Genomic DNA, 25296 nt, shown 5'->3' with positions numbered 1-25296 from the left:
GTGTGTGAGTGTGTGTGTGTGTGTGCCTGTTGTATAGCACAAAAGGCTCTTTGTTGAGCACACACACACACACACACACAGAGATACACGTACATACATAGATACTGGTAAATACAGAGCGCCTCTGACTTACTGCCAAAGGCTAATGAAGGCAGAAGGGAGCCGGAATGGGGGCCCTGAATTTAGAGGAGGACATGCCAGGATGCACTTGCCACTTGGCAGTGCACAGCTCCAGTTGCTGCTGCTCATATGCCTAGGCCATGTTGACATCAAACAAACAAACAAACAAACAGACAAACAAACAAACAAACAAATACACAGCAACACAGCGACACACAGGCGCAGAGACTGGGACTAGCAAAAGAGCACAGAAAACTGGTAACAGCTAACTGGTAACTGGTAACTGGTAACTGGAAAAAAACAAACTGAAACCGAATGAAATTTGTATAAACTGAATGAGTTCGGATTTGGCCAAGTCCGAAATGGAAAACTCGTGTTCGGAAGTTGGAAAGTTTTCGTTTCGAAATGAGCCAGTGCCAGTGCCAGTGCCAGTGGGCCGCCGAACCAACCGAGTTCGTAAATTAACTTCTGGCCGGAGTTGCTGGCTAAATGAAATTACATTTTAATTATTCGGAAAATAAATACAACTACTTGGCTGGGATCTTTCAAAACAAATTAAAATGCAGCTCAAGAAAGCGAATTTCGGATTTCGGTTGAACTCGCCAGCTCTGGCATTTTCCCCTTTCATTTCCCATTTCGCTTTTAACCGCCGGCGAGAGGAAATATTAATTATGCCAGATGCAGCTGCTGCCTCCGGAGCGGCTGGGGATTCCTGTCTGCGGATATTGCATCTGTCTCTGGCCCCCGAAAACCAGGGGCTTTCCCCGTCGCGACGGGCGGGCTAATCAGAAATCATGGAAAATAATCCAGAATCCCGAATCCCGAATCCTTGGCATTTTCCCGAGCCATTCAGCCAGCCAGCCGCTCTCTCATTACGATATTTATGTAAATTTATTGAGCAACAAGCGATTCGAGGATTTCAATTAAAATCCAATGCAGCCGGATTTAATAAAGGCGTGCTCGTGAAGGGGGCGTGGCTGGCGACAGGCGAAATAACTTTAAATTAATTAAAAACGCGCCAGGCAAAAATGTTTTAAGCTCGCGATGACAACAAACGCGGGCGTCAAGGAGTTTTCGCACGAAACTCTGGGGTGGGGGGAGGTTTTAGGCGGGCTCTGGAAAATTCCGAGGGGTCTGGGGCAAGTGCAAAGGTCTGGGTTCTGGTCTGAAATTACGGGAAAGGAAAGGAAAGGAAAGGCACACATCTACGCTACCCGTTCTACGGGTAACGGGCTGCCAAGGCGCATCAATGTCGCGAAAATTAATTGAAATGAAGGCTGGCATTTTCCCAAGGACTTTTCCGAGGGGCGGCCACGAGGGCAAAGCGGCAGCCGATGCAGCGCGGAAAATGAAATAATGAAGATGCGTTCTCATGTCTCTGCGAGCAGCGAGGCAACTCCTTGGGGCAAAAATAGTTTTAGGCAGGAGCATCGCGATGAAATGGAAATTTTCACTATCCTGCCGGGAATTTAAGTTCCGCGATGTCCTCGAAAGCTGTTTAAGAAGCAAAAGATACGTCTTCATGATGTTTTTCCGTTGGATTTTCATAGTTTCCCGAAACACACTTTCGATGATCTTAAAAGCTTTCTGCATCCAGTTCTTTGTAGATAAGGCATAGCCAGGGATACGGCGGCAAAGGCAGACCTGATTTATACACTAGTTCTGATTATTTATGATCCAAAGCCAAGTTGCTTTTTGGCCACTGACCAGTTGGGGGAAATTGCTGTGCGAAAGGGAGAGGGCGAGGGCGAGGGCGAAGAAGAGCTTAAGCCAAAACATTACCGCACGTCCGCAAAGCTCCGCTTCAGTTCAGTTCAGTTCCTCAGCTCTTTAGTTCTTCGGTGCCTGCCCTCTGACCCCCGAAAAGTTGCAGCCAACAAATGAAATTAAGCAAATAAATTTTGAGGCGGATTAGTTGAGGGACAAACTGCTGAGGCGTGAGTGGGAGGTATGTAGGGAAAATGGGGAAAAACTAGAGGGGAAAAAAGTAGGTGGAATGGTGGGGAAAAACCTGAAACGAACTGCGGAACGTTTTGCGGCTTAGCGAGTTATCTGGCAAGTCGTTTAGCCTTTTCTATGTGTTTTTATATGGCGTCCAACTACCTTCTGCATTTTCCTCCGGCGGACCCAAGAAAATTGCACACGAAATTGGAGTTTTCGAGTTGAAAATTGGAAGTCGTGCGGCTCTGCGCGCTCCCATCGAGGCAATTAAAATGTTGAGTCCTCGTCCTGGGGCCAGGCCAAAATGCATCCCGTTTCCTGGCAGCCCAGCAGCCCAGCAGCCCAGCAACCGACTGCCTGGCTGCCTGGCTGCCCCATTATCCTACCGCAAGTTTCCCACACTGCATATGTGGAAAAGTAGCGGGGAAAACAAATCCAAGTTCCCTATTCACTCAGCAATGGCGGCGAAATAAAGAACTCGCACCGCCCTGTTGATACCCAGGAAAAACTCGCGTAAAAGCGACATCAAATTTTCATGGCAGGCAGGGGGGGGAAAAAGCTTAGCTTTGGTTAGCGAACTTTGGGCGAGGGAAAAGGCAATCAGCGGAGAGGGAAATATTTAGGAATATTTCCTTAAAAAGATTTTCTGCTTAAAAATAAATAGCTATTAAGTAGGACTAAGTTTCAGCACGAATTTCAAATCAAATCACTTGCAATGCAGGGATGAGAGCGGGAAAGTCAATCGAAGCCCAGGAAAAGGGAGGCCTTTTGATTTGACTAAGTGAAACGCACTTTGAGGACATTCAACTGGGGCAAAGGATTATCGATGACGGCTGATGCAGTGCGCTTCTGAGATGCCACACAAGCCAAAGTGTTGATAGTTGTAATCAAACGAGAGCTGCAGGGAGTTGAGGGATTATCTCCGGGAGTACTTAGCAGTTTCCATCGAAGGGTGGGAAAGTGTGGCTTTTGCAATTAAAATAAGTGATGATATTTATGTATATACTTAATTCATTTAAAGTTCCTTAGACTAGTGGTTGTTTTCCAAATTCCCAGATTAAATTGGCCCCAAGTGTGGGAAAATCCTGTTGGGGGGCATATTTACTCATAGCTACCCGAAAGTGCATTAAAAACTAACAAAAAATTCCATTTTTCTGTCATTGCAGGTGAGTGCAGTTTCTTTCATCTTCATTTCGGTTCGTTTCATTTCCCTGGACTAAGCCGGGGCCAAAAGGAAAATGGAAAAACGAAAACGAAAAAGAAAAACGGGGAAGATGGTAAAATAGGAAAAAGCCGAAACTTTTTTCGTAGAACTTTGCTTGGCTTTGTCTGTGGCTCGGCCGTTAGTAAGTAAAAGCAAATTTTTTCCCTTTTTCCCGGATGCGTTTTCCTTTCTTCTGCCATATTTTCCGGTGTTTGTAGGTCTGTGTGCGTCGGGGGGCCGAACCAAATATGTCAATGATAAATGGCATAATCTTTTTAGCCCACAACAAGCTCGCACAAGCCCTCCCCCTGCCCCTCGGCCCTAATGATAATGCACAAAAATTATGCTAATAGCTTAATGCCATCGCACTTAAGCGCTAAGACAGCAGCGCCCAAGATGACAGCGCCCAGACGACATCTCGTCCTTAGAAAGGAGTCGTGATTGTGCCTGGCTATCTTCCCATACCCTCTCGTGGGGTATACTCGCTCTGGTGTCCGGTTTGTGAGATTCATAAAGATGCCTAAAGTACCTCTAGTGATTGGAAATCCCTAAACTGCTTGAAAGCGAATGCAAGTTAGCCTTAGCAACAGCCTTAAATACTTTCCTTTCTTGGCATTTCTCCCACTGACTTTCACCTTTAAAATCTACTCTTAGGTGCTTTTCCATCGATAGTATCTTTTCTTTAGTTTCTCTGCTTGTTTTGCCAGTCATAGGGTATCCCCTATTCGCTAGCCCAGCTCAAGAATGGCATTAATTTAGTTTTGCCAGCATTCTGTTGTCGTTTCTCTGTCGACGCTTCCAAAACTTGGCTTCACTTCTGGTTCTCGGACTTTGGGATTTGGACTCTGGCTGGCCAGTTGTGTTAGCTGACCCCAACACGGGGCATTTTGGCAGCTGGGACCACAGCAACAACAGCAATTGCAGTGGGCGCAATTGCTTTTGGCCGGGCCGAGAGCTCTCGGCCAAAATGGGAAGAGCCAACGGCAAAGGCGAGCAACTTTTCTGGCCTAATGTGCGACTCCAAATGGCCGTTGCTGTTGCTGTTGCTGTTGCTGTTGTTGCTTTTGCTGTTGCACAAACTTATGGCCAAGCGAAACTTTCGTGAAAGAATCATTTTTGGATTGGCACAGATGTGACAAGAGGATATACACAACAAGGGCTGAAGCGGGGGTGGGGTGGTGGGTGAGTCGAGGAAATGAAATGATCATAAATCCAGGCAGGAAAGGGAAATGTGCAGAGCAAGATGGACGGGAAAAGCTTTCAACCAAAATCTTTGACATTTCATTTCAGAATTTGGAAACAGGAATTTACGAATATGCATCAAGAAAGTGAGGGGTAATCCGGGCTATTAAATGCTGAAATAAATCTATAAATAAACAGTCTTACGAAGAGTACTTTTAGAAATTTAAAACCTAAACTTTAAATATTAAAAATTAGGAAAAAATAACAAGCTAAGCGCTAAACAAAGGAAACTTTATCGAAAAGAGAGGAGCAAAGATTTGGTGACTTAAAAAGGGGGAAACTTTTCAGGGAACTCGAATAGTAAAATGTTAAAAACCAGCCAACCGAATGGGAAAATTAAAAAGAAATACTCAAGTACTGTCGGGCAAAAAAGGGTTTGGAAAACTCGGGGAAAAAACAAGGAAAAAACAAGGAGAAAACAAGGAAAAACTGAAAGGAAAGAGTGTTGCAGAGCAGCAAAAAGCAAGCAGCAGATAACCAAGGGAAATGCGAAAAGCGAGCAGTCCCATGAGCACATGAAAAACGATTTAAGCGCTGCGTCAGCGGAAGAAATGATTTTTTAAGTACGCACCGAACAAGCGATGGCGAAAAATTGGGAAAGCCGGAAAAACACTAATAGTGAGATGCAACAAATAACGACCAAACATCCATCACCGCAGCAGAGTCCGCGAATATTAGCGGAAAATGCGAAGGAATGCTGCGAAAATGCCGGGCGAAACTAAATGATTTTGGGAAATCACTTAGCAGCACACGAAAAGTGCCAAATCAGCTGAAAAGCGAGGGAGGGAAATGTGGTAAGGACCCCGACGAAGTCGATGAAGACGAAGCCGCAGACGAAATATTAAATGATTTGCAGCAGCTTTCCAGGGCACGGGCTGGGTGTGCGGATGCAGGATGTAGGATGCAGGACGCCTTAGGGACATCATAAGCAGCCAAAGGATTCGGATTTCGGATTCGACGAGAGTGCAAATCGTGTCGGGCAGCAGCCAAAGTGAAAAGTGCAGCGCCCTGCAAAGAGCATTCTACGGGGGTTTCCCCCTTCGTGATGTTCAAATGCGTTTTCCGATGCCCTCAATATTCGGGATTTCCAAGCGACTGAATGCCCTTCCATCAGTTTTCCTGGGACATAAGGTTGCCCGAATGGATTTGAATCTGTGAAAAGGGAATTGATTGGTTTTTATTTGGCTTTTGATTTTAGATAATGCAGTTTCTGTAGTTACCAGGATTGGCAATTTCAATCTTAGTTAATCGACTCCTTAACAGAGTGCCAGGAAAATCAGGAAAACCAGGAAAAAGAAGGGCAATGCCATGGGCAACCTACAGAAACACCAGCTCCAGTACCACCGAGCCAGTGTACCAGCAAGAGCACCCATATTAACACACACGTAGAGAGATTGCTTTCGGAGTTTATTGAGCCTGACATTCAAGGCGGAAGGGGGGAGGTTTTGGGCCAGTTCATTTCATTGGCATTATGATTGGAAGCTGTCGTCGTTTGCCTCAAATTGTGCAAGTTATGTGGATGTGGTGGCTGTGGTTCAGTGCCCATTGGATGAGGCTGCATTCGAGGATATCCGAAAATTTCGCACAAACGGAAATGACAAAAAACGTACGTTTGAAGGGGGCGGGAGAGGAGGAGGGGAGGGGCGGTCCCTGGTTTAGTCCAGCACTCAATGCTGAACGCAGGTCAACGAGGGTTATAGATGGTTAAGAGGGGTTTTTGGTGGGGGTTTGCGGGGGCTTTAGGGGTTTTACACAGAGAGAAGCGATACAGAGAGACACTGGCAAAAAGTGCTGGAGTGCTGAAGAGCTGGAGAGCTGGAGAGCTGAAGAGCTGGAGAGCCAGACGACACATTTGCCACATCAGCAAATGATGTGAAAATGTCATTTCCAGGCGCAACTGCCAAAGGTAATGGCCAAAAATGGGACAAGGGGTCCTGAATCCCGAATCCCGTATCACATATACCAGTTCTCAGTTCCGAGATCCCAGTTGCCCACACACATGGCACTAAATTTGTGGCAAGCGAGCGCAAAAAAGGTCCACAAACTGCGAAACTAATGATGGGTAAAGAGGGTTCAAAGGCGGGGCTTATCAAATTGCGCATACACGGATGTCGCACAGCTTCATCAGGACGATGAATGCGATGATGTGCCCATCCCCCGACTCTCAGACCAGTCTTCCATTCCATTCCATTTCATTCCACTGAATGGCAGCAAATCAAATTTAATTGAAGCACACAAAAATCTGTTGCCTACTTTTGCGGGCAATGGAACAATTGCGTGACTTCCTGCTCTCCCCTTCACCTCCTTCCGTGTGCCACGGCACGCCCCTTCTGGCCACTAGCAATTGACAGAAACGTTACTAATTTGGTTAAATGTTTGATTGAAGTTTGGCCAACTGCTCTGGCCGATACGTTTAATTATATCCGTCTGCGTGTTCGGGACCTTAGTTAGGATACCACATTAATGGCTGTGTGCTAGGGCTCTTGACTCGACATTCTCATTCTCATACACAGTGTGTTATGTAATGTTTTTGGCATTTCTGAAAGTGTTTTGGTTAAAGCTAGATGTATATAAATATTTAAGACCTTTCATGATAAGGGAAGATTACTATCGTATAGAAAAGGCCTCCTTCCATTAGTGAGTGCCTTGCGATTGATCTCCTTCTGGTAGTGCTTCTCAATCGCCTAATTTTTCCGTTTCTTCAATCTCTGCAACTTCTTAGAGACCATAAACTTGTAGAACTTCTTTATGCTTATCCTTAACCAGACGATCTTAAAGCTGCCTTACAGTTTCGGGGCATTTCCATCCTGGCGTGGCATCCTCCATTTCTAACTCGCCGGACAACTTTTCTACCTTAGGGCTTTTGGGTCTGGCCAAAGGCATATAATGATAGTTCTTTGAAGAAGGATGCGCCAGGAATATTCGAAGCGGAAGTGGGTGCTTTGACTTACTGAAGGCTGCGATCATTTGAAAGGACACAATGTCACCCTTGCGTATGCTGAGGATTGGCGAGTGAAAATCCTGTGCTGCGGCAGGGTCAACGGTCTTGAAGACAGTAGCTGGACATATTCCCAGCTTAATTAGTAAACTTTATTCGTTTTCCATAGTCTGGTAATTATAATAAATATAATTAAAACACCAAATTTATTTAAAAGACTTAATCAGTTTGAAATAGGTGTAGCCATTGGTGTCTTTTGCTACCATTTCGTTCTTGCCTTTCCGTATTTCCGTTTACTCTCAGCCTGCCTATCGACTTTTTCCCGCATTCGCTTGCTTTATTTCCACCCAAGAACTCGTCTCTGTTTTTCGCCAGCTCTCGGTTCAGTTGAGTCCAGTCCATTGACCTGGCATTGTGTGGATTTGGACTTGGACTTGGTCTGGTCTTGGGTTTTCCTTGCCTCCTCGATGTTGCTTTCCCACAATTAATTTGGCGATTTACTTAATATCCCTCCAAGTCCCTCGACCCAATTAGGGGTGTGCCTTTGTTCTAATTTCTATTCTATTTTCGATTTTGATTGATGCATTCGGTACGAGGACGTGAGTGGCTTGGCTCGGCTGAAGTAATCCGCATTACTCATACGAGATTTCACTTAATCAAACTTCAAGTTGCGTTTTCATCAGCATTTTCCGGCCTTTTACTGGTTTTCCCTTTGGGCCGTTTCATTTGCATTCTTCACAGTGTGTTTTTTTTTTCGTGTTGGCAAAGCAACAAATGATGCGTAAGAAATGCTTTAATAAACAGGAACCGGTTTGTTTTTTTGCCGTCTTTGGCTGGGGGGAAGATGGTAGTTTGCTTTCCGGGCCATTTGGCTGGAAGGTCTTTAAGTTGGGTCGCAGCATATATGGCCTGTTGGTGGGGCTCGGCGGTGTAGTTTTCCGGGGGGCCGCACATCTATTCCGTTTGTTTAAGGGCTAATAAATATTTTAGCCGGGGTGGTGCAGAAAAATATGTTTGCAGCAGTTGGAAACAAACGAGCGAGCAAACGAGTTGAGTAAATCAAGCCGCACTTCCGCTTCAAGCTGGGGCGAGCCCCATGGTCCCATGGTGGAAAAAAGGAGCCCCTGAAAAACCCCCTCAAAGGCACCATCCACATCCTCATACAACGCTCCAAAAAAAAAACCCCCTTTCCTGCCCTTGCCCGTCTGTTCGTCTGCTGTCTGCTTTCTAACTGAATGAAAGCCTTGGCGCGTTGACTGATTTCGAATGGATTTTCCACGCTTTGCATGTGTGTGTGTGTGTTTCAGTGTTTCAGTGTTCCAGTGTGTGTGTGTGTGTGTGTGTGTGTTAGTGTGTGAGGCACAAAATCCCGTAGGTGCAAAATAGCGCACTCCAGGCAACGAAGCATGTGCACATTTGTGTTTTTTCTTTCGTTTCCATCCTTTCTGCCGACGCTGTGTCGGTCCTCTGCTCCTTTTTGTGTTTCATTTGTTTTGTTTCATTTTTCACTGCGAACAACAAAGCAAAGGGTAGCAGGGGTATGTTGGCCTTATCCTTGATAAAGAAGCTCTTAAATGAACATTTCGACCGAAAACCATAAAAGCGAGCTGATTTAACTCTGTAATTTACGTATTAAATTGATGCTGCAAATACTGAGAGAAGTGTTTGAAAGGCATGGAATATCACAGTTCTTAATGCGTAGTTTTTTGCTATGGTTTCAATATTAAAGATTTCACGCGAGATTGCAGGGTACCCTGGAAGGCGAGTGGCCCGTACTCGCACTCCTTTTTTGGCCTGGTCCTCGGCTGAGGTTTCATTGTGCCCATTGTTGTTGCTGTTGTTTAAGAAACAAGCGGCAGAAGACGAGGCAGAAGAAAGCAGAGAAAGCGGAGAAAGAGGAGAAAGGGGTTAAGGAAGGCGGCACAGAAGAAGGGGCAAAATTGTGCGGCAAAATAAAATAAACAAACGCTTGGACGGACGCACTTCTGGGATTGGTTTGGAGTGGAGTGGGCTGGCTCTTCTCGGGCTCCTTTGTTTTCTCCACTTCTTTTTTTTTTGTATTTTTTTTTAGCGATGTGCTTAAGCGGAAAACAAAATTTTGCTACTGGTGTTGCAGGTTGCAGATTGCGAATTGCAGATTGCATGTTGCATGTTGCATGTTGCTAGTTGTGGCGGTTGCAACTGACATCCGGGGGACTTATTGAGGTGTTAAGCCAAAATCATTTTTTAAATTGAATCTTATGGAGGAACAAAGAGGCGAGGGGACGAGATAAAGGAGGATATTGCCCAGACATGAGTAAATTTAGCGACCACTCTGTTGGCCAATGCGGCGTATACGTGATATTGCGTATACTTCATATTGCTGCACACAAAAGAAACGTGATAATCATGTACTCACTTGAAGATAAAGGATAGAGAGAGAGAGAGAGAGAGAGAGGGGTAAATAAACATACAACCAAGACGGGCATAAGCTGATTGCTTTAGCTTGCAATTTACTCGTCCCCAGATGGAGTCTATATACATATGTCCATATATATATACATACGGCGGTCAGAAGACTTGATTCCTGATCATATATCAAAGCTGACCAAGAGCGGAAGTCCCAACAACAGCTGCCTGTGTCTGTGTGCTGGTGTCCTGTTGATTTCCTGTCTTGCCAGCTGTTGAAGTGCGTGTGTCTGTGTGTATATGTGTGTGTGTGTGTGTGTTGTATATGGGTTCCTGTTCCTGAGAGCTGAATAATGTCCCCCAACTGACTATTTCCCAGTGCAGGGCGAGAAATTTCTACGATCTGCATAAATATTTCATCATTAATTACAGTTTAAAATGATTAAATAATGCATGTAAATTACAAAATATTATAAATTAAAATTAACTTAAATAAGTTCTCTTACTATGAGTTTTCGTTCAGTGCATTGACCCCCCTGTTTGATGTCCTATTCCTGTTTTTTGTCATTCGCTTAGCCCCAGCAAATTAGCATTCAGCTAACATGTGTTTCTCTGTCAGCCTGGAAGAGCCCACCATTCCACCCCACCCCGATGCTTTCCCACATTTCCCAGTTAAGTGTGTCACATTAAATGATACGCAACACTTGACACCGAAATGAACGAAAGAAGAAAACTAGAGGCGACAGCCAAGGAAGCAGAGGAAAACAGGGGAAGGGAAAAAGTACATGGAAATGACGCTATTCCGTACTTTATTAATGAGCTGTTTTGGGGGAAAATCAATAGGGGAAATTGCTAAAACGAATTTAAATCACAGAGCCAAAGCTGCAATGAGGGAAAGCTGTGGATGTAATAAGGCAACATGAGATTCGACTGCGACTTTAAATGTGAGGTTCTTTCCCAAGGCATATACTCGTACATATGCAAATCAAGGGCCACAAAACGGAAGTTGATTTCAAGTTGCTTTGGCCCGAGGGAAAGACAAAGGTTTTGCGGAAGAGCCAAACATGAGAAAAAAGGGGAAAAAACGGAAAAGCGCCGGGGAAAAACAAATAGGAGTTGACTCAAGACAAACAAACAAGCAGAGGGCAAGTCAAGAGGTGACAGGAAACAGGAGAACAGGAGGCGGAACGTGCTCAAGTTCGGGCGACACAGTCGAGGTGGTCAAGTAGGCCCTACCAAATCCGTTCTCCCCCCCCACCCAGTCCGAGTCAACCCGTCAAGCAGAGACATTCGATTTCCAAATACCCCCTCCCGAAATCACGCCAAAATTCCAAGTTTAAACTGTGAGCGACGGATCGAAGAAGATATTTGTTTTGCCAAAATACTAAAATGATGAACAAGTCCAAGCAGCGATCGCCGACAAAAGCGGTGAAGAAAGCCACCAAATCTCTGCCGCAGGCCAAGGTGAAAACTTCCAGCAAGGTCAGGCCGAAGGTTCTGCGGAAATCCCCAAAAAAGAATCCGCTTAAGAAAACCGTGAGGCGTTCTCCACTGATGCGTGCTGCCCTGAAGCCCACAGTCTTGGGCTCCGCTAAGGCAAAGCCGATGGTCAAGTCGCGTGGGAACTTTAAGAAGTCCCATCGTCAGCCGATTGATGCCTTGCAATCCCTGGGAATGTCCCGCAGGACAAAGTTGATAGATGCCAGTCCACAGAAGAAGGCTGCCGGTACTCCGGTGCTGTTTCTGCTCAAGGACTCGAAGGGCCAGAAGAAGAAGGTCGCCCCGGGAACCGGAAACAGAAAGCCACATTCGGCCCGGATGAATCCAAGGCATATGACCAAAACGAAGTCGAAGGCTACCGAGGGTGTGGATTTCTTTTATAACATGGGCATGAGGATGCAGCAGCCGGAAAAGATGAAGGATCAAAATATGCGTCAACGAGTTGGAGCAGGATTCGAGGGAAGATTGGCAGGCGGCGGAGGAACTAAATTCGGTGGCGCTAATGTGCAAGGATCAAGAGCGAGACCCAGTCCTCCTGGTCTATCATCCATAGCCGGCGGTATAACTGGCATTTGCTCAAAGGACGTGGAGGTGCCGCTGACCAATCGACTGCCAATCATTGACTTTATCTCCACCAACGAGTTCCAAAATATGTATGCGGCAACGATGCGGAAGCCGCAGTCCCGGAAGCTCTTCCATTGATTGGCGATCGACGATCGGCGATCGGCGAGTGAAAAATATTAAGTTAATATTGACAAATGGAAGTGATTACATGGCCCAAGGGTTTTGCGACTCTACATTTAGTTATTTTCAAGTTATTGTTTTCACAACGAGATGATACAACAAATTTAAGTAACAAGTAACGAGTAACGAGTAACGAATAACGAGTAACGAGTGCCCATGACCACGATTTATTGTTGCATTTAAAGAAAATTACAGTTCGCCTGACGGCTGTTTTCAGAGAAGAGTAACCAGTAATGTGTTTAACGAGTTCCCTGAGCAGACACTAGGAAATGTGCTTACCTATGAGAAAAGTAACCAGAAGGAAGGACAAATAATCAAAAATCATTAAATCCAAATTCCTAATAAACCTAACCACAAACACAGAACTTGAGTCAATGGCTTGGACTAGAAATGTGATCGTGGAACGGCGACTCTTATGGAAAACATCCGACATGGGTAATGGATTCAGTAATCAACGAGTGTGGCAATTCTGAACAAAAAACTTCTTTGCCCAACTTTCGAGCGAACGCGAAACATTTTCATTTCGGTTGGTTTATTTGGACATACCAGAAATACATATTCCCAAATGAAATTGTTGGACAAGATGGAATGGGATTGGGAATGGGTTTTGGGAGTTGGGAGTTGGGAGTTGGGATTGGGGGATTGCTTCTTGGGTTTTCGGTTGGATTTCGGGTTTGGCTTCCGCGAGGTCGGCGGGCAGTAAGCGAACTTTTGCGCAAATTATCTGCGTCGCGTTTATTTCGCGCAAACAAATCGCAAAACTTTTGCAGACGGCGACCCAGCGACTTGGCCTCCTTGCTCTCCCTTTCCTTCTCCCACTCCTGCTCCTTCCTTTCGACCCCTTGGCTCCTCCCAATCTCATCATCGTCCTGGTGCAGTTGTAAAAGTTTTGCCGGCACAAAAGTTTCGGGGGCCAGAAATCCTTGCTCCCGGCATCGGTTTTTTCGGGGGCATCTTGCAGCAATTTACGGGAAGAAACTTGAGAAACGAATGGAAGATGGAAACCAGGCAATTGATGCAGCACACCAGGCGGTTGAATGGGGTGAAAGGTCAGGGGAGGGGAACTTCCCGGTGGCAATGTTGTTGTTGCAACGAGAGTTTTTCGGCTTGTTTTCATTTTCGCCGCCGGAGAATTTGCATTTTGCCCAGAAGACCAAGACGACGACTGCGGCTTTTAACCGCAAACCGAACGGAAATTGAGATTCATTTAATTCATTGTGCGCCGAGCTGGATTTTTGGGGTGGCAAAGGGTTAAGCATTGTATTACACTGCGGAAAATTAGGTATTAATAGTGGGAAATTCATTAGGAATAATAGTGGGAATGCTCATTTATTAAGATTAATGCTTCTAGACGTCAGCTATATTTTCTTCTCATTTCCAACGAAATGAAAAAGTTTTTACTGTTACTCGTCGATGCTACTCGTTACTCTACACTCAAAGCTACTAGTTACTTTCCTTACCCTTATATTATATATTAAATTTCTTATTAAAATCAGAACTTTATCAAAGAATATCTCGCTGTGTATGGGAAAACTTCGTTGACAGGCATAATCAGCAGGAACAGGAGAAAAAGGGGGCTTACAAAGGAGGAGCAGCAGGAAGAGCTCTGGAGGATCTGCAACCACAACGACCGACAACATTTAAATGACTGCAGCGACGTCAACGGCAACGCCTTTGCTAATATTTATGCCCCGGGCTTTATAATCGTGGCCAGACCGTGATTCAGGCGGGGATTGGGCGGGCTTTCAGTAGGGAATGGAGGTTGGTGGTGGATGAGGAAAGAAGTAGGAGAAGAGGGAGGGCTAGTGTCCGCCCGAAAGAACATGGCTGAAAGCGCACTTTTGGCCAGTCGAAAAAATCCTTGATTGCATTCAAGTTGAAGAGCAAGAGAGGGGGGGTGCACTGAAATGGGGGGCAGAAAGAAGAGCGGAGCCATCGAAGATGCCAATTGGAATGGAGACTCTTTGTGCGGCTAAGTGCGCCTGAATTGGCTTGGGTGAGAATGGGATTAGATAGGGTCCCCTTGAGACGGGGTTGCGTACATTTCGAGGGGTGAGTAGGGGTTAAGTAAGCCAAGATGCCGATAGACGATAGACGATAGGCGATAGATATGAAGCTTAATTATATCGGAGAACCATTAGGTTAACTAAGTTTAGGAGGATTTCTTGATTTATCTTCAAGAAAGTGAGCTTAGAGCGGATGTGTTTCTGATGATAAACGGATTTTAGGTTAAACTATAAACTATTTTACGTAATATTAAAGTTATAGATTATATTTTGTATTTATCATTTTTATGAGTGAAGCTTTTTTATCTCAGATTCTACACTTTCTTCCCATAATCTCTAAGAAGCAAGAAAAGAATAAAAAGTTAATATTTACTTAGGGCTAGTTACAGTCTGTTAGCATTTACCTAACTAGGTTCTGGACTTTTCCGATTGTTTGTTCCCCGGGGTCTCGTTATTCCTACTTTTCCCTGGCCAGTGCAGAGACCTGCGAGTGTCATCTCTCTTCGCATTTAAATTGTGTGTGGCGAGCAAATTTGGTTTTCGCACGATTTCCTTTCGGATTTCGCATAAATTAATCATTGGCTTGCTCCAAATTTGTGCGGTCAAAGTGGGAGACTCAATGGGGCAGTGGCTTGGGTCCCCGTTTGTTGGATGGTGTCATCTTGGATTTTACTGGCTTTATGGGGCATGAAATGGGTGGGTGGTGCAGGGATGCAAGGAGTAACCGACATGCTTAGAGTTAAACGCACAAATGCAAGTTGGTTGTTTGAATGGGCCAAAAGCAATTGATAAACCAATTATGCAGGATGCAAGTGACACTCGACGGCATTCAGGGCATGTGTGTCTCTGCCTCTCTCACTCTCTCACTCTCGATTGTAGGCCTCTCTTTCTTACCGTCTATCTCCGTCTCTCTCTCAGTCCCAGTTCCCATTTCGACCTGCTTATTGAACGCAATTACCTGACACAGTTCTGTAGTTTACGCAAAAACGATGTCAATGCACGGGTCAAAGTTCAGTTGCACAAAACAGAGACAGAGACAGCGGCAGAGATAGAGATATAAAGCGAAAGGGATGGAGGTAAATTGTGGGGGTGTGCTTAACTTTCCTTTTCAGGACTTTGTTAATTAGGCAAGCCCCTGTCCCCGATCCCGAAAAGCTGATTTCCCACAGTGGAGGCCATCCAACCAATTGACCCAGTAATCCGAGCCAGATAAACTTTGTCGAACAAAAAAAAAACCGAACAGAATACTCGCAACAAAAGTGCAATATTAAAAAACAAAGCCCTCTCCGCCGACAAGTGCAGAAATCGAAAAGCAATGCCAACAAGTTGCAAACTGAAACCGAAATCGCCTCTTAGACAAAAACAACGGAAACTCTTTCCCCGCACAGAGGGTGACCGCCCGAGAAGTATTAGACGAGGCGATACTCAGTGGTCTATGGTCATTATAAAATTAATAATTTAAGCTACTACTTATAAAATAAGAAAACATAACTCAAGGCACTTGAAAAGTTTACTAAAGAATAAACAATTTTTCTTATTTTCGATTCGATCAAAATAACTTTGAACTTTTGCCATTCAATATTTTCCCAGCGAACTTAGTTTCAGTGAATTTCCCTGCGATAGAAGCGCAATTGAAGGCAATTTTCCTCAGTCATAATTGCCGGAAAATTATTTTAATATGCCTTAAGGCAGGGATTCATACAGCCCCTTAGGGTTTTCTGAGAAGGTTGCCATTCATTAATGATGAAACGCCCTGAGGAGCGACTCTCAAGGAGCGCGGCTACAGGGTAGACAAGTACGGAAAGAGGACACCAGTCCGTGGTGACCTCGACCCGGCTATAACTTGTATTTGGTGGCCCATTGTTTTTCCGATTTTTCTCCCTTTTTATCGTGATTTTTTCGATGGGCATTGGGCATTGGGCATTGGGCAATGGGCAATGGGAAGATCCGCGCTTACTGGCTTGACCATTGGGCAGCCAGTTATCGCAATCGCAATTGCTATCCATTTCATTTACCGCAGGACAAATTTTTATTGCTGACCCAAGCAGCAAGGACGACGGCATTGTTTCAATATATAAAATTGCCGGAAAAGTTGCTGCAATTGTCCTCATTTTCTTTCAGTTAAGGACAATTTTATTTGTGTGGGGGACAATAAATGTTGTGCAACATTTTACATAAATAACAAGGACATGGACAGGACAACCCCATCCCGCATCCCCCCATCCCATCCCTCCGTCTGATGTCCGTTTTGACAGTCGTCAAGTGCATTGTGCACTTTGCCAAAAACAATTTTGCATTTCCAGGACTCAGTGCTCACAGCTCAGTACTGGGTATTCAGCAGCGCCAGTCAAGGACACTCGAGTGAATGTTTTCTGAATGAACGAGTGGGTGTTCACTGTTCATACATATTCATACGCAGCCTGTACACGTGTGCGTTCGAGTGGGCGTGTAACCACAAGTCAAAAGCCTGTTTAATTATGTTGACAATATGCAAATACCGGGCTCTGGACGGACGGCAAAAATAATTGCATTTCGGCTTGCGGTCCGCACTTCATTTTTATATTCTGCGATTAGGAATTTCGCAGTTTGTGTTGGCTTAATGAACGGCAAGTGCGGTCTCCTCTGATAAGAGCCTCTTATGCAATTTCGTTCTTCAAATCTTGACAATCCTGATCCTTGACTTGTGGTTAAGGCCAGTTTTAAACGTTTTCTAAGTGCATTTCCATTTTCCTTGCCATTTTTGTCAGGCTTTGAATTCCAGTTTGAGCTCTTCGGGCCATAAATAATGCAAGTATGTAAAATTGTGATTTTGCAGTTGGGAAATCAATAATTTAAAACGTTCTATGGGACAAGCATTTGTTACTTTTTTGGTGCCACATTTTCTCTATCAAACAGGAAAATAGAAAATTTTTTAAATTTATTTACTAACCATATTTGCCTTATGAGATATATTTATAATTTAAGCTTTATTACTAAGATTGTTATAATTTTAACATGCAATTTTCTATCATTGCCTTTTCGAATTTTATAAATATGTACAGCAAAATGTTAAAAACTCCTTCGATGGAATCTAAAATATAATATTATATTTTAAATATTATATTTCATATGTTTGTAGCTGCTTAATTATTGTTAAAAAAGACTTATCCAAGCTTGACTGTACTTAAATACCGCAATTGATTGTACAATTTTCACATCATTGATTTAATTTGTGCTTTGTTACCGTCTCCTCTGCTTAATTACGCAGAATAATTTGATTTTACAGCAGAATTCCATCGACGTGCTGCACTTTTGCTTTGTGATTTTTGCTTTGCTAAGGTAGTTTGTTTGATTGATAAACTTTAATTTATTTTTAAGCCTTTGATTTTAAGCTCAAGCTTAATGTTAGTTATTGTTCAAAAGTAATATGATTATATGTACTGAGGATTTTATTTACTGTTAATACAGTCATGTTAATGTTCTTTTAGTTTATATGTATGTACATGGTTTGGGGCAGGGTTGCTCAAATTCGTCTTACGGCAGAGCATTTACAAATACAAACACAAGAAAGCGTGCACGTATTTAGTGATGCTTTTGTGTTGGCTTGCAGCTGTGCACTGAGAGAAAGAAAAACTGTTTGCCAATTCCACTGCGAAATAAACTAAAGTAAAGTACAAACAGAAGTTATAAAGAATCAATTCCAGTGCAGTGTCCGAGGATGATCGAGAAAGAAACAACAACAAATTATCGTTCAGTTGGCGACGCGACGGAGTAAGGCGGAAAGAGAAAAACGAAAAATTGTTGGTGGAATAGTAAGGAGCTCGAGAATAATCGAAGAAGAAACAAGAACAGTTAGCAATGGAATGATGCGGAAAGAGGAAAACGAAGATGATTGGTGAAATAGCAAGAAGTTCGAGGATGATCTACCTTACAGTTGGCGACGGAATGGTGCGGAAAGAGGGAGATGCAAAATTGTTAGTGGAATAGCAAGGAGTTAGAGGATGATCGAAGATGAAACAAGAACAGTTAGCGATGGAATGAGGCGGAAAGAGGAAAACGAAAAATGGTTGGTTCGAGGATGATCTAGGAGGGAACAAGAACAAATTACCTTACAGTAATCACCGCGAGCAAGCCCATATGCAGCGAGCGTTTACAAAAGCAAATGAGCACTCAGAGCATAGACGTTTAGGACCTCTGATTTAAAGTATTTCAAACACAAAATGATTTCCTTATTAATCATTTTGATATATTCATATATTGACTATATAGTACGCATACTGATTTGCAAGGTCCAACTCTTTGTTTACAAGCACAGCAGGCGCAACTTGCGACTTGACTTGAGCTTTATCCTGCGGTTTTTTGGTGGCCTAATGGGCAATTTCGCCTCGGGTAATTGGATTTCAGCAGGGACAAATTGAAATCTGTTCCCGATTGATGGGCTGCAATTTGCGCAGCCTGATATTGACGGGATGCTTAACCCATTGACGTGCCCGCACTGCCCCTACACACCCCCTGCCAGCCCCTCAAAGGCCACGAAATTAGCGGGCACATAATGCGATTCATAATGATGGCGAGGCGTGTTAGTTAGGGAGTCCAATTGTTTCACAGACAATGAATGTCATGTGGTGATTAGCATTTTGAACTGCCAACTTGTGGGACGGACTTTATGCGGCGGAGTGGGTGGAGAGGGCTAGAGGGGATGGGAAAACCCAGCGAGTGTCGCTGACAATTTCCCAGGCTTTAGTTTGTCGTAATTTGAATGCCAGCCCGGCTCTCTCTTGGCTTTATTGTTGTCATATCAAATGCGGCGACTTGGCAATTTATGCTGACAAAATGTCTGCTCCGCACTTTTGGTCCACCCCCCCGGCACCCCTCTGTAATTGGATAACATAATATTTAACTAATTCATTTGATATACTATACGTACTTGTGATAAATGGTCCAGTGCCATGTCAAGCATTTAAATGTAAATTCCGAAATTCGCATTGCAACTTCTGCAATTGCAATTTATGTCAGAAAGGCATTTCTGACATGACAAACCCGAAACCCAAAACCCGAAATGGGCTCCGACCCCATTTCCAGGCCATTTGCAAACCATTGTCGGAGGCGTGGCCTAATCAAATTATCGCAAAATTCAATGAATTCGAAATGAGCTACGCTGGACAAGAATGGCAGCGTCTTTGCGAGCGGCTCAAGTGGGCTGGATGCTGCATGGTGGATGGGAAGAGGCTGAAGAGCTGCTGATTGTCGGAGAACAATTATTTGATTTAATTTAAACTCAGAGATTGTCCTAATGAATTGCCTCAGTTGGCGATTAAGACGGGATCGAAATGTTTGGCCGGGGAATAATTCAATTAAAATGATTGTGGTTGCGGTTCGAAACATCATAATAAGCTGATTATCTTTATTGATGTTATAACGAAGACTTTGTGCTGAGCAATCGGCTTTATAATTGTTAAACTAAGAGAAGTAATATCTGAGCCAAAACAAGACCAATTAATAATACAACAAATTAATTAATTACTTAAAATATTTATAAACTTTTCAGTTTCGAAGAAACTATTTGGTCCTGTGAGTACCCCCTCATCGAAGTCAGAAATCCCTCGCTTAATGTACCGGTCAAAACACCATTTTCCGACCATATCATTATCGGTTTGGAGCTACCCTTACCGCTGTTATCTGTGATTTTTCCCGATTTCCGCAGCCTCCGAAACTAATTGAAAGCCAACTGAAACGGCCGAGAGCCACTCCGGGCTGCCCGCCCAAAAGCAAGGGCCATTAGGGGACCACTTGAGTGTAGCAATGTGTCAATTAACAATTTGCGCGCACTGTGTTTATGATGTCGGGATACTGGGATGCTGGGATGCTGGGCTGCTGGGCTGCTGGGTTGCTGGGCTGCTAAATTATGCTGCCCAACTCTGCGCTGCCAACTCTCCTGACCCTGACAAATTTATGCGCATCATTAGGGCCAAATAACTATATTGTGTGTTACGCATACCCATCTGTACATATACTCTAATATATAGAAGTACCGTAATACATATATAGTGTTACAGTCGCAGCTGCAGACAAACGCCGGCCAAGTCCACTCAATTTGTTTGTTTTCACGAACATTTAAGTGGCTCAAGTGGCCGAGCTAAATTCCCAATTGCCGTACATGTTGTAACTAAGTGTTAATAGCATGGGTGTATAGTGGATAGTGGATAGTGGGCGGTGGGCAGTGGCACCTCCAACCACCCACGTGGCATTTGATGGGCTCAAGTGAGAAATTGCAGTAGGAATAAGTGACGGACTGCCTGATTGCTGGGGAAATTGTGAAACTGCTTAAGTTTGCCTGTGCTTATATAAGTTATTACATCTTATTTAAGCTGTGTAACTTGTATTATTGATAGTACTAAGTACTTAAATCCCATAAAAATAATATGGCTAAGACTGCAAGAAGTTCAAGCAACTATTCTCAACTTGAAGCCACAGTGATAGGGGAGTGATATGTCCAATGAAAGCGGCAACAATAGTTTCCATTTAACGGCACTCATCCAACCCAACGATCTGATTAATCCCTCGGCCAATTTCCAATCCATTGGCTTGGCCAATTAGGCAAATCAAATTGACCAAGAGCTGGGAACTTGGATTGCGCCGCACAAACACACAGAAAAGCTAATCAAATGCCGCCGACAAAAGGAATGAATGAATGAAAAGTGGAAAAGTGGAAGAGTGGGGGGGAGAGGGATTGAGAAGCTGACTGGATGAGGTGACGAAATCGCATTACAACAATTAAAGCACACACGCAGCTCCCTTGACGCTTTTTGCACCCTTTTTGTTTGCCAGTTTGGCAGCAAATTGTCTAACAAAGACTTAAAGGCTTAAAGCACAAATAATCCACCAGGCCAATAGAGGGAGTGTTGGCGGTGGTAAACGGGGAGGGGGGGGCTTTAGGGCCATTCAATCAACGAAAATGAAAATGAAATGAGCCTGCTGGGTGGTGGGTGGTGTATGCGGTGTGTGTGCGCACTTATTCATTCATTTGTGTACTAATAGGCGCACAATCAGACAAAATGACAGACAATCAGTCAAACAAACAGACAAATATACACCCACACCCACCCACACCCACCCACACACACACACACACACAAACACTGCAGAGACAAACAAACAAAAGCGGTTGGCGATGGCAGCCAACAAACGACATTATCCAAAGTCAACAGCACAAACAAATCACACGCACTCGACTACAGCGGCGCTTCAAAAAATAGAGAAGGTGTCATTTTTTAAATCAATTTGCAAAACAAACATTAATTATAAGGTCCAGGGAGGGCTGTAAGCTGCACTTCGCGCAAATGAGCACGTTTTAAATCGTTGTTTGCAATTAAATTCAATTAAATTAGGTATTAAAAGCTTGGACATCTGTCAAGTAATAAGGGCTTGGAGGCGGAGGCAAGCAAGGGAGGGAGCTCTGGAAGCTCGTTTATGGATTTCCCCACTGAAAAGTAATAAAAGCGAATGGAAATCAAATTATAAATTATGGTTTTCTGAAAATAAACTAAGGTCCAGATGCAGTATTTTATCTGGTATATACTAAAAAATATTTCAAATTTCATTTTCCATGAAACCTCTTTGCTACATTTTTCCTCTATGTACGAGTATTCCCGCTTTAATTAACTGCTTGTGCAGTGTCCCAATTGCTATTATCTTGACCGCAGCTGTATACAAGCATACACTTAACATCGGTACGGGCACCCACACACTGGCACGCTCATAGACCTCCTCACACAGGCACACACACACACACATTAGGTGAGCTCTTTATGTTTTATCTCAAAATGCGATGCTTGGCTGCTGATGAGTGCCAGCCAGGACGCCCTCCGCCGCCCACCTCTGCCAACAGCCAGAGCCAACAGCCACCACCTCCCCCCATTTACTCTGAAGAGATGGAAGCTTGTCATTTAACCACACCCAGGCCCAGCCCCTTGCCCCCATGTCTTTTTCTCTGCTTGGGTTGAATTTTGAGCTCTGCTCGTTCACTTAATGATTCTGTTTGCTATTTATGCAGCGATGTTTTTGACAGTGTTGGAAAGTGCTCTGCAAGGCGGAAGAAGTTCAAGTTGGAGTACAGTTTTTCCAGCAGCACAAATGGCTTTTTGGCAAGTGTTTTTTGGGCCCTTCTTCATGCATTTCTTTTCGTCCCCATTAACCAAACTGAATTGGGCTTAAAGATCGGTTTCTTCATATCATGTGGCAGTGTTGGAAAACATTAGGTGATTGTTTGGGTTTATGCTTTGATGACTCTTAAGACTCAAATTGTTTTACCATTTGGAAATGGTCTTTCAAGGCACCACCTCATAAGTCCCTTAGCATAGAAAAACAAAACAAAAATTCCCTAAGAGTTTTCCGGCAAACGTTTTCTCAGAGCCCGAAGGGCATCCAACGAGTTTGGTGAGGAAAAGCAGCTCGACTTCTTGTTTGCTTGTTAACTTTGACTCACTGCGGATGTTTCTCGTTCTGGCCCTTGGTATTGTTGTTGCTGGTGGCTGGAAAACCGCTTAGCGGCGTAATTTAAATCGCCTTTGTTGTTCAGACACTCAGAAGCTCGTGCGGAAAGCCTTTCAAAATGATTATCATAATGGGCCAATGGCAAATGGTGTTAGCGACTGGCTTTGCCTTTGATTACTGCCGTGCCTGCCGCTCATATACGGGGCATAACATGGCGCTGCTGTCTCTAAGATGTCTTAATAGGTGGCTTATTTTTTAGGACCGTTCAAGGATGTCTTGTTGTTAGCTGCCTTGTTACAGGGTCATAAAATCGCTTTGAGATGTGAGGGTGGTTATTATAAAGTAATTTGATTTCATTTTCCCTGGAAATCTAATTCAATTTCCCCATTTGAGAGGGTTTACTTATGGAGGAAATGACATTAAAACTTGGCTAATTATAAGTCAAACCGCCAATACATTTCCCATGCCGGTGTCTGCCTGCGAAAGATTTGAAAAATCTAAAACAAACGTCGGTGTTGCGGTTGCGGATTAGTTTTTGGGGATCCAAAAATTGCCTGTCTCTATCCCTATCTCTGTCCCTGTCCCTGTCCCTGTCTCTGTCTCTGGTTACGTGTAACAAGTAAACTTGTCTGGCTAAGCAGGGGCTTAGCCCGCGGGGGCCGTTAACCCCCCGGGGAACTTAAGCCAAGGAATCCAAGGCATTCCATACTGTTTTCCTTTCATTTTATTTCTATTTTTATTTCTTTTTGCTATGTGTTATCCCAAGTTATTGATCAAGCTCGGCCAAAAAATGCAGTCTCAGTTTGCAGCCCCTGGCTGCACGACGCCCCTGTGTCTGGGACATGACAGCTCGGTAGCCGGGAATCCCCTGCAGTTGATTTTTTTTGCCTTTCCTTTTTTTCGCTGTGTGTTGCCCAAAAGTCTTCAACTTCAACTTGTGTTTCTCGCTTTTTCCACGACTGTCGAACATTTTTCGTGTGCAGTGGCAAAAATGCTCGTGTCTGGCGGCGGGGGCGGCTGGCAGCGCCAAGGGGGCGTGGCAAACATTGGCAATGTCTGCACGCGATGTTTAACGTCTGCTTTCCCGGATTCCTAGTCCCGAGTCCCGAGTCCTGAGTCCCAGCACCACCTCCTAAGTCCCAGACGATAGGCAAATGCAAACAAGAAAGTTTTTCGGCCGAAACGAAGGAGAAACCGCCAGACCATGCCCACTTTTTTGCCCATTCTACGTCTGTGTGAGTCCGCCGCTTCCGCCTTTGCCAAGCACCGCCAATCATTGGCGTAAATTGAGCTCATTGTGGTCTAACACCATTACACCGGCCATGTACGACGGCGCCCATGTGTGGGCAGGGGGCTAGGGGTCGGCGGCAGGCAGACACAGATAGATGGAGTTGCCAAATTCAACTGTGACTGCACTGCCAGAAAACGTGGAGAGCATGAACCTTAAGCTCAAGTAATTCTGCTTAATAGTAACTTGGTTTCCGATTAACTTCCTAAGTAGGGGTATATAGATATAGACTTTAGGCTTTAATAGTTGGTGAAATATCATTAGTTAGCCGTAGAACATTGCCTTTTGCCTGCTACTTCTACCCTACGAGTGACATTCATAATTAAACTTAAAGGCGAAGGATGTTCTCTCAGTGCGTGGTTTAGGCCAAGTCTGGCGGCGCCTGTGTGAAGTCGTTAAATGCGGCAAAGTAAAATAAATTGAGCCAAGTCATGTTTCGAGCATGAAATGCATTTTTATTGCACCCAGCACCCAGCAACCCAGCACCCAGATGGGTGGCTTCCAGGGAATGGAGCTTGTGGAATGTGGAGCGTGGGGCGGTAAAGGGGGGGTGGGGCCGGGTGTGCACAACAAGGGTAACCACCGAAATATATGAACTATTGAAATGCACAAGATATTGACTGCCGACTAACGACCCTCGACCGTCGACTGTCGACTGGCGGCCTTTGAAGTTGCCGGCCATAAAGTTCATAAATTTACGAGGGCCCAAGCAGCGAGTTGCAAGTTGCGAGTTGCAACTTGCAAGTTGGTCGCTAAAAGTCCTTTGAGCAGCAGACAAACTTTCATCGAATGGAAATTATTATTTCATTTATCAGTTTTGCTCAAAGCTTGGCATTGGCGTTGGCTGGTCTGGCCTGGAGCCTTCTGGAGCCTCTCGATAGCCGACTTCGAGGGGCTTCATTAGGAGTTCCCAACTGCTGGGGTACATAAAAAATATTGTTCTCAAAGTGACGTGATTGCAACTTTCTTGACAATTGCGAAGACCTCCAGTTTATGCACATTAACCTAAGAATAAATTGCGGAAAAATCTTATATTAAAAGTAGATTTTTGGGTGATTTATTAACTGAGATTTATAAGCCTTGAAGGCTGGGGGGATGTTGCTTAAGTTCTGGACATTAATCTTAAATATTTTTAGCTTCCTTCTCAACTGCTGCCTTTGTGCCTCGAGCATTTTTATAATTACACCTCAACTGGCTAGCATTTAACTAAGTAATTCCCATTCATTCGCTGGACTATTTATTAATTCAACTCTTTATCTCTTCTTATCTCGTTGCAGGTGAGTTTCGCCAACGAAGGAAAAATGGTTAGCTCGGGATTTTCCTAGCCGGGGGTTTGGTGGAACAGGCCACTAATTGCCCCCGTTGGCAGATCCCTCAGATGCCTCAATTCCAGACCGCATTCCCCATTTTTGCTCCATTTCGGCCAGGCCTTTCCGCCCGCTGTGTGTAATGT

General features: G+C 44.3%; 2 protein-coding genes across 3 annotated transcripts in view; both read left to right on the top strand.

Annotated features, from left to right (window-relative positions):
• Positions 1-25296, top strand: part of LOC108117695 (glycine-rich protein DOT1) — an 80204-nt gene that overhangs the window by 20346 nt on the left and 34562 nt on the right. The gene's annotated exons all lie outside the window — the stretch shown is intronic.
• On the top strand, positions 10379-12648 carry LOC108117697. The gene has a single exon (XM_017230234.2). The coding sequence runs from the start codon at positions 11223-11225 to the stop codon at positions 12033-12035; it is 813 nt and encodes a 270-aa protein (XP_017085723.1). The 5' UTR covers positions 10379-11222; the 3' UTR covers positions 12036-12648.

The sequence above is a fragment of the Drosophila eugracilis genome, unplaced genomic scaffold (assembly GCF_018153835.1).
Source record: "Drosophila eugracilis isolate 14026-0451.02 unplaced genomic scaffold, ASM1815383v1 contig_649, whole genome shotgun sequence".
NCBI lineage: Eukaryota > Metazoa > Arthropoda > Insecta > Diptera > Drosophilidae > Drosophila > Drosophila eugracilis.
This window is presented reverse-complemented; position numbering and strand designations above follow the sequence as displayed.